Source organism: Grus americana, chromosome 4 (genome assembly GCF_028858705.1).
Source record: "Grus americana isolate bGruAme1 chromosome 4, bGruAme1.mat, whole genome shotgun sequence".
Lineage (NCBI taxonomy): Eukaryota > Metazoa > Chordata > Aves > Gruiformes > Gruidae > Grus > Grus americana.
Window position 1 is genome coordinate 34,756,702 of NC_072855.1, and position 18,509 is coordinate 34,775,210.

An 18,509-nucleotide genomic window follows, 5' to 3' on the forward strand; every position below is an offset into this window, starting at 1 on the left:
GACTTAAGAATATTTTTTAAAGTTCTATAAATTCTTTATGGTCAATTTGTCCCTGTTATTTTTATCCGTATTGCCAGTTGCTTTGGTAATGAAGAAACTAAATTGTACAAAGATAAGAATCCTGAGAAGCCTTAAAATAAATGAAGGTATTTTTATGGACATTCAAATGTCATAAATGTTAAAGTTTATCTTAAGATCTTTATAGACTATTGGTACTAGCAATGGGGATAGTATTAGAAAACTGAGAAACTGTTTTGTCCAAATCCATTTTAGTTCTGTTAGAGCACTAGAAATTAGATCTTCAGAGAAAAAAAAAAAGTTTAGGTGCAGAGAAATTATATATTTCCCCCAACTTTTTGATACAAATTAAAATACAGATTTTAAATACAGGTTTTACTTAAAGTAGTGCAATGCCTTCATGCTTTCTCCTTTAATACAAAATTTCAGCTGTAGCCTGAGGTTTAATCGGCAAGCTATTTTAAAATACACATCTAATATAAGTAAACAAACATTGTTTCTGAGTCAATTATACTATACAGGGGCTAAAATGTGATACTTAATTACCTGTATGAATCACGGTAATAATGAATAAACTACCTACTTCCTTAATTTCTTATAAATCTATCATATATATAAATCCATGTTATTTAAAATAATACAAAGGGGGAAAATATACTAATGCTTCTAAGCTTTTAACACACTTATATTGTCAGGGCTATCATTTTAATTGCTTGCTGCAGCAATCCTGAATGGATCTCTCACACCAACATACTCTGAAAAAGTTGTCTGAAACCAAAATTGTTGCTTTGTCATATTTTGAATTTTCTTGACACTCGGTGTAACCAGTTTAGGTTTAATTTGTATTTCTTAGCATTTTTTAAGATCCTTGGCCTTGCTGCCATGCATATACAAGTTCCACTTCTTTGTCCTTCTTCATCCTTCTTCTAGTTTCCAGTGCTAAATGCATTTGTGATGCTATAGAAAAGCAAGAGTTCTTGATACCATCAGTTACCTTCATCAACAAAACCCACTATTACAATTAAAATAGCACTTATTCTAGTGAATTCCCCATGATACTGATATCATTTCACTCACCTCCCTGTAGTCTGGAACCATTCAAATTTTGGATTTTTGCTGTAGCACAATAGAGAAAATGAAGAAATGAAAGGGAGACAGGAAGAAATGGGTTGTAAGGCGGTAAGGAGAGAAAAGATGTGATGATGGAATAAATAGAAGGAAGAAAAATAATAGAGAAATAGAGAATGGATAGAGGAAGGGAGAGTAAATACACGTTTAATTATATATAAGTGATATTTTTTATAGTGCTATTTTCCAGTTCCCTGGCAGATGTCCTACCAATGCTGATTTTAGGAGAAAAAACTGGGAAGACTGTTTTAAGAACTCATTTCATTAGCTTTGGTGTCTAGTGCATAGTTAAATGTGGAATTGTCTGAATGACCACCTATAATGTTAGAAGTCATAACTGAAAGAAAATGGATTATTTTGCACTCTTGAGAGTTTTTTCAACTTCTTTTTCTTCCCGTGAATAATTCTATGGACAAATTCAGCCACAAAATCCTGTTACATAAAACTGTGATGTTCAAAGAGCTTCAGGAAAGGGATTTCATGTTTGCACTATTATATATGGTATAGAAGTATACTGTCAGTTATGTGGCTGCAACCTCACTCTCTTGCTTTCTCCTACTTGTTTTCTCAAAATACATGTTAGAACTTGGTAGGGAATAGGCTGTATCTTCCCATTTTCTAGCACCAATCCTGACTGATCTATGAGATTTTGTACAAATACAGAACAATTATATTTCACAAGCATCCCTCTCTGCCTTTTCCTGCTTTTTCGCTTTCATTTGTTTTAGTCTCTGAACTGTATTAGATTTATTTATCTGAGCTGTGACATTACTGTGATAGTACCATTTTTGTCCTTCCATTTATTTCCAGTCTCTAATGCAAATACAGTTGAAGGGGGAAAAAGTACTCTTAGCTGCTTGTGCTGCGATGCAGTTCAGTAGCGTGATCCTCTGACATCAGCAGTATTGTTATTCTAATCGGTTTCATACAGCTTGCTGAACTGTGATGACAACCTTAGTGTTGTGAAGCATCTAGGCAATACCCTGCTGGAAAATAGGCTGTTCTCCAGGAGTTTTTTCCTCCCAAATGAATCATAGAAATTAGAGATAGAAAAGATCAAATCAGAAGTGGTAATATAATTCCCTTCTGTAAAAGTGGATAAGTTACTCAGGCAAATCTATTTGGTCTCTGAAATATTGTCATCATGGTAAAAGGAGCTGATGTTCAAAGGGAATAGATGTCCTGACCTTGAAAACACACCAGCCCAGTGAACTGTAGAAAGAACAGTCCTGGAAGATACCAGAGCCAAAGCCAGGGTCGCAGAACTCAAGACATCCACCGCTACGTCTGTCTGCCCTGGTTTCTAACTTCCACTTGCAAGACAGCAGGGTTTGTTCATTCACTTCAATGTCATTACAAGCCTTCTTGCTCTTTTATGTTATGTCTCAGTTCACCCTTGGCTGGGTGGACAAAAAAACTCCAAGTTACGAATGATTTAAACAGAATTACATCTGACTGGATTAGTTGTCATGACTTTGCGTTTTGGTGAAAAACACCCATAGAACTGAAAAAAACATGTATTTACACACTGAATGGGGCACATAACTATAGTAATATTCATTCTGAGTATCAGGAAATATGCATATGGCACTTCAAACGTTTGTCAAACAGCAATTGAACTACTTATTTTATCGACATCTACTGGAGATTTGTCAATGAAGTGTTTGAAATACTGAAATGTTCACTTCAATTTCAGGACTACCTATTTAACAAGAGTCACTTTCATATAGTATATATTATAAAACTACAAAACTGTATGACAGTGCCAGTTTAATAAAATCTTGTTACCAAAGTAAATACGTATTAGCTAGATATTACTCTGATAAAATTTTAGAGGTTTCCATAAAAGAACAGAAGTCTTGTTCAATTTGCTGCTGCTTCTAAAGCAAAATATCTTGGATATGAACCTACTATGTAGAGTCTCAAAGCAAAATATTGCATGGCACTGCATAACGTAACAGAAAGATGAGTGTATCTTGAGGCTCACTGGTAGGTCTGACTGCTATTATTTAAAGTCATTTTTAAAACTGCGCTTCTTAAAAATCCTTAAAAATGACCCAAACCCTGACCACCTCTACATTTTTAAATTTAGGTCCATGAAAGACTGTCAGTCAGCTCCTGTCTACTCCTACATTGGGTGCCTAAATGTGCAATGGTAGTCTAGGCCTTTTCTTCACTGCTGCTTTTCTCAGGTGCTTTATATTTCACGTCACATAAACTCATTCAGTGGATAGCACTACCCTTCTTGGCATACCCAGAAATGCCTGTCTTGCCAGTACTGAGATATTCATATCCCATACACCTACTAAATCTACTGCCTAGTACAAACTAAGTACTCCTATCATGTGAGCGGTCCAATACAAGAGACATTTTCAAGGCAGCCCTGACATGTCATACAAAACTGCCAGAGGCAAGGTACATCCCCGAGTCTGTAGCACTCATCCAACATATGGATTCAACTCCTTTCTCTGCCTGACAGTAAAACTCACATCACTTTCCTCTCATGACTGAACCACCAAGAATAGCGCTGACAAATATTTTTAGACAGTAAGAAGGAGAGCAGTAGCTGTCTCATTCGCACATGTGCCATGGGACTGCAGAAAAAGATGGTAGGTGATAAAGTCCCAGAAAAGTGCATTCCATTTGGCATATCTGCAAAACTACTTAATCGCGTCTACATACTGGTTGGCTACAGTCAACCTGGACCTGACACCAGAATCCTCCATTCCTTTATTCTGAGTATTACGAATTCGTCACTGCCATTTTCCACTAATTATTCTTTCATGCATCTAATTTTCTTGGCCAGAAGATGGCATAGGCATTTCAAATTAAATTGTTGCTGCAGCTTCACTGGAAGTTTCTGTATGATAATTATTATAATCTAAATACAGTATAACATTTTCTTTTCAGAGTGCATCAGAATGAACTTTCATTTATGCTGTGCTGATTATGTCAAATTTTCTTCAACTTACAGCACACTAGGATAAAGTATCACAATATGGATTATTCTGATAACATGGTCTTTAACAAATCTATTCTTCCATATCTCTCAAATATACCATTACGTAGTTCTCCAGCTATCCAGACCTGCAAGATTCAGCACCCTGAATTTCTAGCAACTGCAGTTAAAAGTTGAGGTTACTTAGGTCCTTGCAGTACCTGAACACTCAGAATCTCTACCTTAGTAAGATTATAAATGAGTTCCAGCAATAAATATTTAATACTCTCTCCTCAGTGCTAACAAGCTACCTGCCTGACATCATCACAGCTGTAGGCAATTGCCATGTCTGTAATTACACATCTGGTTTCATTAGTGCCCCGACTAGATGATAGAGGGTCTGAAAATCCTTTCTATTTTGTGACAGGGGTGTACATTTAAATGAGATTTTAAGAAAATAGCTGAATGATACAAGGTCTTTTTTCAGCTTAAAAGGAAAGAGAATGGTTTTCCTGCATGTGCTTAAAGCTAAAAGGTTCATTGTGGGCTTTAAGCAATTCAAATTTCCCTGCATCACAACCTGCAGCATCAGGGTTAATTTGCTAATGAGAAGCAAAACCCACAGGCCCATCACGCTATTCAAATTTAATGTGCACGTGGACTTCTTGATTCAGGCCAGGTTTATAAATAGTGCCTTTAGTTTAAAAATAGGCTTTTCAGATCTAAGGGAGTTGATATTATGATCTGTAAAGTGAATGATGCTCCCAGGAGTAACTGCAGCTTATGTAATATTTATTCCTACGTTTCTGCTCAGCTGTTTTGTGCCATTTTGATGCTGAGCTGCAAGGACTGTTAGTTTCTTAAACCTTTCAAATTTTTCTTCAGTGATGCTGGGACTATCTGTGTGCTTGCTTGTCTAGTTAACCTTACCTGGCTTTGGGATTTTTGCCTAAGAAACAGTGGCTATTGACCCCACTTACAAGTATTTTATTTAATAATTTTTATTGCACGTGACCTTCATGGAATCGCAAATTGTGCTGCCAGATACAGCAACTTTCCAATATTAAATTGATCCTAGAAAGATTATGGATAGATTTTCCTTTTCTTGAAACATTATGACTGGTTAAGGTCCCGGGGAGAAGTACTGAGCCTGTAGAGCTAAAAGCTCTGTCTCCAGGTACATGAACAAGAATATTTTATTAAATTTGATTAGGCACTTACAAAACCAGCTTTCACTCCTTGATTTTGTAGTTGCTTGTGAAGTTTTAAAAGTGAAATACCAGTGCTAATGGAACAACATTCAGGGCAGAAATGTTCCTGGAATATGAAACAAATTTAATGTTAACATGCCATTGAGACACCACTTTTTGCATGGAAACAGCCATGACAGAAGCAGAGACATGACCAACAGGTACACCTGACGGAATGTCTTTCTAAGGACAAAGTTCAGCTCTTAGTGGTAAAATGAAGCATATTGTATTGAATATTATGCTTAGCCTCCTAATTTTGCTTTCTTCATAATCTAGCCCAATGCCTTATTTCATGTGATGACATATCCTACAGAGACTTATTTGCTTCTATCATTCAGTTGTGAAGGGGAGTTACTAGTTTCATAAACCAAGTGTTTTGCCAGCTATCTATCAATGCTGTCACTTTTGCTAGATGCATTAGTATGATCCTGTGTTCAGTTATAACTATAAGGTACCACATTTAAATTTTCTACTTCTTGCTGCAGGCATTCATTGGCATGCACCTAATCTTGGTCTTGTCTTCAGCTATCACCATAAAACCCCAGATTCACATTCTGAGCAAGGACTGGATTACCAAGAAACGTTTCAAAATGCTAAAAAAAATCTTTAAGCTATCCTTGAAGAAAATCAGTAGAAGTATTTGAGTGATCAGAAATCAGTGCTTTAAAATGTAAATAAAAACTTTGGCACCATTAAATATATAAAAACTGTGGACATAACAATCTTGGCAATATTAAATTTGAATATATTACAAATTCTAGAAAACTGTTTCTAAATTTATAGGAAAGCATCCTGTTAATTAAGCCTAGTTGTGAAACAATCAGAAACGACTGTTAGCATATCTGGAAATATCTGACAGGCAATAAGAAGACAGTAGATAAGAATGGCATGGACCTGGTAGGTAGAAATTAAGTTTGATCTTGTAACTGGTCCACCACTGCAAATGTTTACACTATCTTCGTTCCTTAATGATATACTTAACAAGTAAACATTAGAGGTCTGAGTCAATAGCCACTGAAACAAAAGCTTTGTACGTGACTTCAATGATAGCTGCAGGTACTGTTTAGTCTTACCTAAAAGCAAAAGCATCTCCAGTTAGCATAAAGTCTCTATATTCTTCTTAGCTAAATTTAGTGCAACCTGAAGCACTAATGTGTAAACAGGAAACGTACTGTTATATAGTTCGAAATGTAGCAACATGATGGTGTCTGGAAAGCATTTGTTGTAAGAAGCCAATACGTTATTTATAGGGGAAATAATTTGAAATAGGTGAACAGAAACAGGGACCTGGCACCCATATTAGAAGGTACAGAAATATCTTGGGGAAAAAAAGGAGGAGAAATAGTAGCCTTACCAATGTTGCCAACAAAATGAGATCTTCTCTAAAATTCATTCAGATTTCCTTAGTTCCAAAAAATTCTAGCTGGAGTCCGTAACCCTTTAAAACATTGTTATGTTGTTCCATAGATAGGCTGTTTCCCTTTTTTTACAATATTTTTTTTTCCCAAGCTAAAAGTTTTGGAAGAATTAAAATACTTCATAGTCTTAAAACTTGAGGAAAGAGGTCTGCAGACCAGTTCTCCTAATATTGCAGAAAGAATTCGTCCTTTTTCATCTGCTGGCAAAGTGCTCAGCCCTCCAGTCTAAGTCTATGGGAGGCATTCAGCACCACTTAGACTAAGTAACTGCCAATTTTTTCTCATTAATTTTCTGCACTTATTTAAGTTGCTAGAAATTTCTGGAACCTTTCTAATTCCCATTAACTGCAGGACATACTTAGCGCTAAATCTAGGGGAGTAACAACCCACATAGTAATTTGTCTATGTTATGCAGATACATCTTGCTACTTGTATTTGCATAACACCAACTACATCATGTACTTATTTGATTATCTTATATTTATTTTGACATCATGACAACTAATCCCATAAGCATTTTTTCATAATCTGTCAAAGTTTTTACACTCAGTTTATGTTGTATTTTGCTCTTGGAAAAGTCAAATTGTCTGGGAGAGCACTTGTTTGTTTTCTGTTGCTTTAAAGCAGGTTTTTTTCAGCAGGTAGGTCTGATGTTGCTATGTGTTTGCTGCACAGAAAGGCATCTTTTTCAGAAAGAGTGGTGAAAATATTTAATGGAACATTGCTTTAGACTGCATCTAAAAGCATAGCCTGCTGAAGCTGGTTACCAGTAAATTATCTTTCTTCCCACATACATTCGTAGCATATCATCTGCTTAACTTTACTGAAGTTTATTTGACTGATGTCAAAGTCAAGAAATTCAACCTCTACCTTCTCAGTTCAGCCAACTGGTGTTAATGCACAGTAATGCATTCTTTAGTTACATAAATCACATTTTTTTTCACAACAACATGATCTCACTCTCTAAAGAGAATGAATAGTTTTTGTTCAAGGAAGAGTTATTCAAGATTTTGCATTTGTGCCTTTTTAAAGGGTTCAGTATGGAACTTCAGGCTTCGTTTATAACATCCTGCTTAAACCCAACTCTGCAGATGAAAATTAATTTTTTCCTATATCTTTTTTTATGGTACTCACCTCTACAATACCAAGTGTTCCACAAGCATAAGAGTTTAATTTCACAATATGCCATTAAATATATGGGAATTTCATAGAATATCAATATTTTCCACTAATGGTACGTGCCTAAATCTAGGACCATAATTTTAAAGCTTATATTATACAACATGTGAAAGCTCAATATCATTTCAGATCAGACTTCGGAGTCTGAAACAATGAACCTCAAAATAAATAACAAACATACTAATTCCAAATAAATTTTTACTTGAATTTTCTATTCTATGTTAAAGACAACGCATCTGTGCTCTCAGGGAAAATGTATCTGAACTCAAGTTTGAAGACAACCCTTCCTGAAAGGCAGGTTAAAAGTCCCCTTTGCAAGCAGGTATCTGTTTTCCAGGCAGTTTCTAGATCAATGCTTTGGTCATCCAGCTGACATGCTAACTGTGAGCTGGCAGCCTGGGACTTGGTTTCCAAGCTCAAGATTTTTTTTTTTTAAGACAGGCTCCCAGGATATCCTACTAGCCACCAATTTCCATATGAAGCAGCTTGTATTTCCAAGACTTTCACAGTTTGTCGCTCCACAGCAGCAGACTGAGAAGATAAGCTGGGACAACCATGGCGCACCAGTTTGTGGAAGTCTGAAATTTGGCTGATTCAGAGACAGAGCGCCTACTCTTCCTAGACTCAGTTCTTTCCAAAGCACAGGGTTGGTAAAATTAGTCAGAGAAAAGTGTACCACCTGTCTTCTTTCAACAAAGGGAAAGCCTCTCCACACTTTTAGCTTTTCTCTTTTAGCTGAACCTTTTGGCTCAAGTGTGTAAATAATATTAATATTAGCATTATTAATGTAGAGCACCAGCAGAAATTTCAGCGTATAGCAGGGAGAGAAGCTTGGGATAGACAGTCTCCAGCTAAGCAGAAAATATATAAGCAAATGTAAATAGGATTCTTTTAATTATCACATTTAAATAAGTGTCCAGTTCTTTGTCCCATCTGGAGTTTTATGGTGCCATCTCATTAAACCTGCAATATTCCAGGTGGGGAAAAACCTGCCAACAGCAACTTTTCATTCACTTTCCACTTCTCGATTCATAATATAAATGCAAAGCTCTGAGTTTCATATGGTCTCTTTATCCATTCTTGTATTGCTTGCCACTGTGTCAAGGGTAAATTCTGAAAGCAATGGTTTTTTCCCTTGTTGTCTTCTGCTTAAAGGAGCTCTTCCATTTGTGCTGAAATGATCTGGAATTCTGCCAAAGCCTTCAGGATAAGTATATTTCAGTCAGGCAGTGAATTCCCAGGCAAAAGAAGAAACAACTACAGCCACCATCAAGAGAATGTTATTTATAAAACCAGATACAAAATCTATGAAAACTAGTGTAGCAATCTTTTAACTGAGGCTATTTGTCCCAGCTGCCATTAGTATAAATATCAAATATGGTACTTCATGCATGTATTAAAATTTAAAGAAAAGAGAATAAGTGGCATCCTGAGCCAGATAATTTCTATGTTTTTCTCTGTAAGTGTTTGCAGATTTAATGTTTCTACCTGGCCATTTAAAGCATACAATTAGTGAGAGAATATGCATTGTAAGATGTTTGAGATAATATATTAAAAAAATGTTGTTTTGAGAATTATAGCAGCTAAAATGCCCTATTGGTTCATGGAGACTTTTACCTTTTCTTTTAACCTATTTTTATCTATTTGTATTTTATCTGCTGAAAATAAATGCATAAAACAGTCCACCGAGCTCACTTTGGATTAATAATGAAATTCTACGTTACCTAAAGCTAGCAATATATTTTCTTACAGGTTGCAATAAGAGCTCATATTTCACCTTCACTGAATAATCTTGGAATGCCAAAATATAATCTCAAACACACACATACCTATGTATACGTGGATACACATGCATTTATATACCTACACATGTATGTACAGATACACATTTGTAGCCTTCTGTAAATAGGGACATGAATAACTAGACCAATACATGGAGTACTTATTTTTAAAAAATGAATAAAAGCTATATCAGTGTATCTTGTGAACTTCTTAGAAACTAGAATGGCTGGGAGGCATTCAGATGAGTTATCATTTAAGCAGCTAAAAAAAGAATATGTAATCTATGCTGAAAAGATGAATTCAAAACATAGTTATGACAGATTCTATTGTCTTTGAAGAAAAGAGAGGGGTTTTATCAAGAATTAAAACCATCTAAAATAATCCCTCTTTGTTTAAATTAAAAAAATAACCAAGGGAATGGATCATTGCTTAAGTTTCCTGTTGGGAGGCAGAGAAAAATGTGGCATCACTAGTCTCTGGGAACTGTCTTGTTCACTGCCCAGCACCACTTCTTTTACTGAAAAGTATGTCTCTCAATTTAGAAGAGACAATTAAGTTAGTGTTCAGCTAGACTTTTAGAAATTTTTATTTAAAATTCCAAAGATGCTACTTCCCAAAATATGAATTGCAATGGTTTAGTTAAGTGTTATCCAGCAGATTAAAGAACAGTCACTCTAAAAGTCACACTAGTGAGCTTGAAATACAAATGGAAAATAAATTTTCATTTCAGGACTGGAAAAATTAAGGGGTAATATAAGGAAAAGGAATTAAGTTAAATATGGAAGGTAAATGTTTTTAAATTTATTAGTAATCATATTATTTCTGCTGATTTTTCAAGAGAAGCTATCTATTTAAAATGAAAGCAAGGCTCAGAGTTATGAATATTGTAATTTGATATAAATTCTGAGTCTGTGTGATTGGAAGAATCCACATAAATGAGATTATAAAAATATTAGGTCATGGTAATTAAAGAGAGTTTTCTTTTAAAAGGTGTATCTTTAAGTTAAGCTACTTCCTTTTTAGATTAAAAATGAGTGTCTTATTTCTGATATATGATGATGAATTTTGATCTAGAAAGTAGAAACTAATTACATTTAAAGTGTTCCACTCAGGCTGGTCATTAATATATTGAGAGAAGAAGTGACAGAAGAGAGCAAAAGAAAAACTAATATTTGCCTTTTTATATTTATTTTACAGGAAATGTGTTTGTGGTAAGCCTGGCAGTTGCAGATTTGGTTGTAGCAATCTACCCATATCCGCTGGTCCTGACATCTGTATTTCACAACGGATGGAATCTGGGATACCTTCACTGCCAGATTAGTGGCTTCTTGATGGGCCTAAGTGTCATTGGATCAATCTTCAATATTACAGGCATCGCTATCAATCGGTACTGCTATATCTGCCACAGTCTCAAATATGACAAGCTGTACAGCGACAAGAATTCATTGTGCTATGTTTTTCTTATCTGGGTCCTAACATTTGTTGCTATCGTGCCCAACCTGTTTGTGGGATCGCTACAATACGACCCCAGGATTTACTCATGTACATTTGCACAATCTGTGAGCTCAGCATATACAATAGCAGTTGTGTTTTTCCATTTCCTGCTTCCCATAGCCATAGTTACTTTCTGTTACTTGAGAATATGGATCCTTGTTATTCAGGTAAGGCGAAGGGTTAAACCAGATAACAACCCCAGACTGAAACCACATGACTTCAGAAACTTTGTAACTATGTTTGTGGTATTTGTACTGTTTGCAGTCTGCTGGGCTCCTTTGAACTTTATAGGCCTTGCTGTGGCTGTCAACCCAGAAACTGTAATCCCTAAGATTCCAGAGTGGTTGTTTGTATCTAGTTATTACATGGCATATTTCAACAGCTGCCTTAATGCTATCATATATGGACTCCTGAACCAGAACTTCAGAAGAGAGTACAAGAGAATTATTGTCACTTTTTGTACAGCAAAAGTTTTTTTCCAGGACAGTTCTAATGATGCTGGAGACAGGATGAAAAGTAAACCTTCTCCATTGATTACAAACAACAATCAAGTGAAGGTGGACTCTGTCTGAAAATGGGAATCTTATTATTGTTACTCAACAGCATCCAAATAACGTATCTGTTTTATTAGACCTACTGTTAAATACTATAGTGAAATATCTCTTCTACACTGAAAGCACTTTGATCGAATTCCTTGCATGGTATTTGGGAACTCAAGTTACAGAGCCTTGACATACAGATCCTATTATACAATGGTATATCTTTCATATAACAACACAATGATATCCTTGAGGGAATTACAAAATTTTGCATGGATACTTTTTTTTCCTTCAATGGAGATAAACAACTAGAAAGAGACTGAAACAGAAGTATCCACATTGCCCTGCTCAATAAAAGAAATCACAAAACTATTCCTACCACTTTCCGCCTGCTTCTTCTGGCCAGGTTATGGTCCTGATTCTAAAACCTCTGAGAATCTCTTTAAAAAGACAAAATCAGATCATTATGAAATATATTAGGAAATGTGAAATGAGAAATCAAGGTAATTGAAAATTCAGTAGGATGTTTGACAAGTACCTCTACCTATATTGCTTTGCTCTTAACATGGATACGATTCTTCATTTTTTTGGAGATTAAGCCTCACCAGCCCTCCTAGGAATGGCATTCTCAATTGACTTAACAATTTTAAAATAGCTTTTAGGAGGAAAAATATATCTGACTGATTATCTTCAAAGCTACAAGGGCAGGAGGATATACAGCAAGAAGAGAGTCATGATTCATCAGCTCAAGCCTTTTGGGCATGAAAAAAGGTGTAGGAGGTTTGGGAAGAGAAATAGAAGCCACCATTCTTTCTGAAGAGAGTAATTCACAAAATCAGGAAGTGCCCCATGGAGTTTCTGGGGAAAAACCTCCTAGAAACATAAACGAGGGAGGACTGTTATTTCTCACTTGTGTTCAAGAAGTTCTAAACCTCTGTGAGAAGAAGTTTAATGCATTCAAGAGGAACAGTGGGTGAGGATGACGGTTTTGTCTGGTTAGTGGAATATTAACTTCATGAAATCCTGCGAAATGATAAATATTTACAGGATGAACATTCAACATCTTTCTCAACTTGATCTCCTAAGAATAGCCTGAGACTATAGGTTATTTTGTAATCTGCCACAAATAAGCTTTTCAAAATAATAGGTGTTCACCACAATGATGAACATAGTCTAATAACCTAGAAGAATTAGACACCTTTAAATAATAGAAAGGAGAAAATGCTACTTATGACCCCAGTACAAGGAGGAATACATGACTCTCAGGAGAGGGCCTGCTATGTGAACTTTCCACAGACAGCAGGCACCTCTTCAGTGAGGGAAAGCATGCTGTGAAGTGAGGAAGAGTAGCTAGACAGGCTGTCTCCTGCAACAATGAATCTCTGCTTATAATGAAGTCCTCTGGTGGATAAAAGCAATTCACAAGAATAGGATTCACCTTCAAATTGACCTTAAAAAGGAGCATTTGCTTCTGGAAAGGTGCTCCAACTGTCATACCTTTTAATGCTCAAGTGTTCATACCTACACTGATGTTCAAGTACACTTGAGCTTTTCCAAGCCAATTCCAATAATTTCATCTGGACTAAGAGTTTCTGAAGAGCCATCAGACTTCTGTTAATCTATATTAAAATGTGGACTTTACCTAAACAATTAATTTAAATTATTACTTGCTGTACTGGAGATTTTCTTGAGCTTCTATGTCTTAGAAATGGTCACTTTATGTCATATAATTCCTTACACTGCATACAAATCTAACAGCATTTCATCTTTCTTGGATCATAGATTAGTGTACCCTTGACTCAGTAATGAACTAAAAGAGAACAGATTCATATTTACTTGAAAACCCCACTAACACTTCATCAACTGACCAGTTTCTTACCTTAAAAATAGGTGCCTCATGTCAAGTGGACAACGGAACTAATGAACAACATTGTAAAACCCGGAGATGACCTAGCAAGTCAATGCATTGCCGAGGTGCTTGACTCATCTTTGTTTACATTTGCCAGTCAGAACCACTGTGTAAATAACCAGCTCTCTTCTATTGTGGTATCATCATATGATGCGATATGATACAACATGATTAACAGCATAAAGTATATCACAGCTTTCTTCACTGTGATTTCATCCTTGGAGGATGCTTAGCTCTGTAATTTTATTGCTTTGTGTGTAGTGATTTCAGAATAGCAAGGGAGGCATGACCACCTTATAAGAAAAGAAGTTTTTCATGTAAGAAAAAACACTATTTAAATTCTTACAAAACTTGCCTTATTTAAAGCATATTTTCAATGAAAATAATGTCTTATGATGCATCTAATTAAGTAGCATATAGTTTAAGTGGTTTAATCATGAGTAAATTTAGAATTCTCAAAGATCTTTCACTTGCCATTTCCAACAGAAAATGTACGTGTTTATCATGTCTACATATTTATGAGCCGGTTCAAGATACTGTATCCAATATTGTGGGTTATCTGAGGAATTAAAGTCCCCTGTAATTCACAAGTGCTAAAATATATTTTTGATTATAATGAAAATGGTTTGCTATATGCAATAAAACATATTATACCAAAGGTATATATTTTATTGAATAGGCCTGTAATAAAAATGGAGAGCATTTTTCAGATCTGATATTTTGAAATATTTGTATTAAATCTAAATCACAGAAATGTGCACATTGGTGATGTTATGAGCTGCTAAATATAGCAATAATTTTAAGAAATTAATCTCTTGTTCTTCTTTGGGGGAGGGAAGAGTGCTAGTCTTTAGAATTTAGTTTAATATGGATGAAAAATTTAAGAAATATCTGCTGCCCTCTTCAAATTAACTTTACATTTACTGCCATTCTGAAGTATGTTTTAGGTAAGGTTTGCAAAACCACTTATTGCAAAAGTGAAAGAATAATGATGCTTAACTCTGCAGTAATCATTTCTTTTAATCAGATTCTATTGCTTCAAAGGACTCGAAGTGATTCGTGTAATACAATCAGCAGCCTCATCAGCTGCTCATTGACAATAAGTATGACAACGTAAGTCAGCACCTCACAAGATCAGACTCTTCATGGTCAACATAAAAATAAATGATGAAAATAATTGTGATTTACATCCATTCTAAGGAGATGGAGTTAGAAACTTACCCAAAATTAGCAGCTTCTGTGCAAGTGGATGAGCCATGATGTGTTTTTTACATTACAAGTCATTACATTTTCCCCTGTATGAAAGGCTAGCATAGCACAAATGCATTATTTAGAGTTCTATCTGGAAGTTTTAGATAGTGTACTTGTCCTGTAGCAGTCATCAGCCCTGGATGGATTTAAATCTAAAACATGAGTCTTGGCAGTCTACCACATCTGCAGGGACCCATCCTTTTCCTATTTGCTATCCATTTCTGGTCTGAGTCCCAGTGAAGCCAAAGGACCTCTGTGAAGGAGTGGTGAACACCCGTATGCAAAACACTGAAGACTCATAGCCTAATTGACCCCGACCTTATCCTACAAGAAATTCTTTCTTATATCACGATCTTGATTATGTTAACGATCTGAATATGATCTTATATCAACACATCTTGAACCCTTACAGATAGATAATTTTACCGGTGGTCACCTTCATTGCAAACTTCACGTTAACAGAGAAGTTTGGCGTTATTTCATATTTACCAGCAAAGAGAGTATTAATGAATATATTAATATCAATTAACAGCATATTTATTGTAGTTAAACTGTAACTGTATGCAACAATGTAATTTAATTTGGAATAGATCGCTTAAGTGTGCTTTGCACATTTTCTTCTTCCACTGGGCTAGTGGAAGTTCATAGATATGAAGCAAATATATGTTATTTCAATAGGCATAATATATAGAAATTATTTTACTATTTTTCTTTTTCTTATTATTTGTTTTAGAAGGTAAGTCTTTGAGCCATCCATAATAAACATACTATTGTAATCAGTCTGTATTGCAGTGTATAGCACATTCTTCTATAATTGGTTAATATCACACCTTTTTCTTCTTTTGGACCACTTTTGAAATGGTATCATGTTAAATCTGATTAATTATGACATACTGAAGGGAACTGTTATTTTCCTTAAACTGCACTGAAAAAAACAATCATAAAAAAATCTCCTTAAAATATAATACACAAGTGCATAAGTATATGTGGTCACCAAATTTAAAATAGAATTTCAGGAACTCTTCTATTTGAACATCTTGTTCACAAACTGTAGTAATACAGATGGACTGTTATTCTTTAATTCTTTTCTAATAACTGCACTTTCTAAGTATCATTAATATGGTTTACAAATAATTAAGAACTACAAATGTCTGTCATCTTGTCACTGAGACTTGGGAAATCACACGTGCTAAAGCCGAATTTCTTGGAAGAAAAAGTATTCAAGTAGTGGCCTGGCTTATAGCCCATGTACTGTAATTCCAATTTTTGCCTGTGTTAAGTAAGAATTCCATTATGTGATTTTATGAATTTACTCATTAAAAATGTTATTCCTACCTCAAATATGTGTCTGAGAGATTGCAATAAAAATAGAGTGGAAAAGACTCACAGTACAAATCAATAGCCTTTAGAATTTTTAATAGAAGAAAATTAAATTCGGCAAAGAAGTACGTGTATTAATAATGGTCACAGAAAATATTTTCCCAATTCAATAAAATACTCATCACTGAAACCATCCCTATTACCAAACACTGACCAAAATATGCATATTTTGAGAAGCATGTTATTCATAAATGGCTATTTTACACTATTACACAAGCAATATATGTTTCATTTCTAAGGAACTCATCAATTGTCAGCTGTCCAGGTTGTGGGAGAATGTGAATTTGCTTGCTAAATATCTGCAAAATTAACCTCATCCAGTGGAACTGTCTCTGTGATTTGTCATTTTTATAAGTAAACATATTAAGTCAGCAGTCTTTTATTTGGCTTCATTCTTAACAGTATAAATAGTATCTCTTCAGCAGAAAATTGTACCAACACAAGAGATTTGGGCAATCCAGAGACAGAACAGTAGTTTACCATTAGTCTTTCTGCTTATATTGTATGCATGCACAAGGGTTTCATTTAATGGCAACAAGAATTTTACTTTGCATGTTTGTTTCCAGATTCTACAAGTGCTTATACTCAAACACATACTCTTCATTCTTCTTCAATATGTACAAATATTCAGTTTTTCATAATGTATATAAAAGTCAGGGCAATGCAATGAGATTATCAGGTGTATGGTTCAAACCAAAATATTCTTCCGCACAACTTAAGCTGTGGAATTTTTTGCCACAGAGCACTGCCTATACAAACTCTAAATAAGTACACAAAAAACAATTGCACTGATTCACAGCAAGAAGATTCCCTAGGGATAGCAAGCACAAAAGTACAACTTTTACCAATAATTTGCCTAATAACCAATAACTGCTAATACTGTAGAAACTATGTTTTAAAAATATAGCACAGTCAAATCCTAGGAAAGTAGGGTAGTTTAGGGTAGGACAGAGCAGGACAGCCACTCAAATTACAAATTACTAAGTAGGCTTAGTAACAACAGAAATACATATGTGGGCAAGAATGACATCAAAATCATAATTAACTTCTACTAAGAGTAAATTAATAAGATACTTTTGTTCACTTTTTAATGATACAATATCAGATGCTTAAAAATTCACATGGAAGAACTTCATTAAGCCCTTTTTAATTATTTTTAAAGTTACATAAAAAATTTATATAGATCTATGGATTATATATGCATGGTCTACAAGTCATGTAAAAAGACGTCCCACAAATGCTATATTCAAGTAGATGTTTACATCCAATATAAGGAAAAATAGCTACCAAAGGCACATTAAACCAACTATAAAGCCCCCAGATCCCCAGGTTTCTGTTTCAGACTGGCTGAAAGGCTAATACGCCAACAATTTGTTCACTATTTTCTAGTCTTTCCTGAAAGTTTAATAACATTCAAGGTCTCTCTCACCATAAATTTTGCCTAGCTTGAAAGCAGAAATATTAACTGCTTCATTAATATTTATATTCATACAGATAATCTCTCCCAACCAATTCTGATGTTAATGCAATTTTCCAGACCACTCCTAGAAATACATCTCCTTCCCAAATTAATCCTTTCTCCTTTCTGATCCCAGATGACGTGTTTTCTTTCCTCAGTTCTGACCAAGCTATCAGCTTGGTTGTCCCTATTCCATCTATCCATACCAGTGAATGCATGCCATAATGTTCTTGACTCTGAAATGTCCCTGTCCTATTGTGATCTATTATGACCACTTATGGTTTTTAAGCGTAGTTTTATATCAATTAAAGACCTTACAGACAAATTAAATACAATAGTTTCAGTACTAGTCGCCCTCAACAATCTATGATTTAATACAAGCATAACAATTTATAACAAGAATAAACCCGCACAGGGTTCTATTCTTTAAATATAACCCTTGCCTTATAATCTTCAACATAATTTTATTTCTTTTAAATGCGCATGAATACCATTATTGCTCCCATCTTTTTCTCTGCATGTCAAGAACCCAGCTTCTGTACTGAGAGAGGGATTAAATAGTCACTAGAAGAAGGCTTGCACTTGAAGTCTCCTATGAGCTGTGACAAGAAGGGAAATCAAATTCAGGGTAGGTACCAGTAAGTATTGAAGCATTTGACAAAAAAATGTGTGTCACCTAAGATTTTAAAGGAATCTTCTTTCTTCTTTTCCTTCTTTCAGGAAAAACTCAGCAATAAGGAATAGTTAGTAAGGAATCATACCTC

The 18,509-nt window shown here is 35.0% G+C and overlaps 1 protein-coding gene across 1 annotated transcript in view; it reads left to right on the top strand.

Moving 5' to 3' along the window:
• Window positions 1-11,779, top strand: part of MTNR1A (melatonin receptor 1A) — a 60,322-nt gene extending 48,543 nt beyond the window's left edge. The window contains exon 2 of the mRNA XM_054824224.1: window positions 10,911-11,779. Within this exon, the coding sequence (XP_054680199.1) occupies window positions 10,911-11,779 (869 nt within the window). The remainder of the gene's footprint in view (window positions 1-10,910) is intronic.
• Window positions 11,780-18,509: the final 6,730 nt, after the last annotated feature.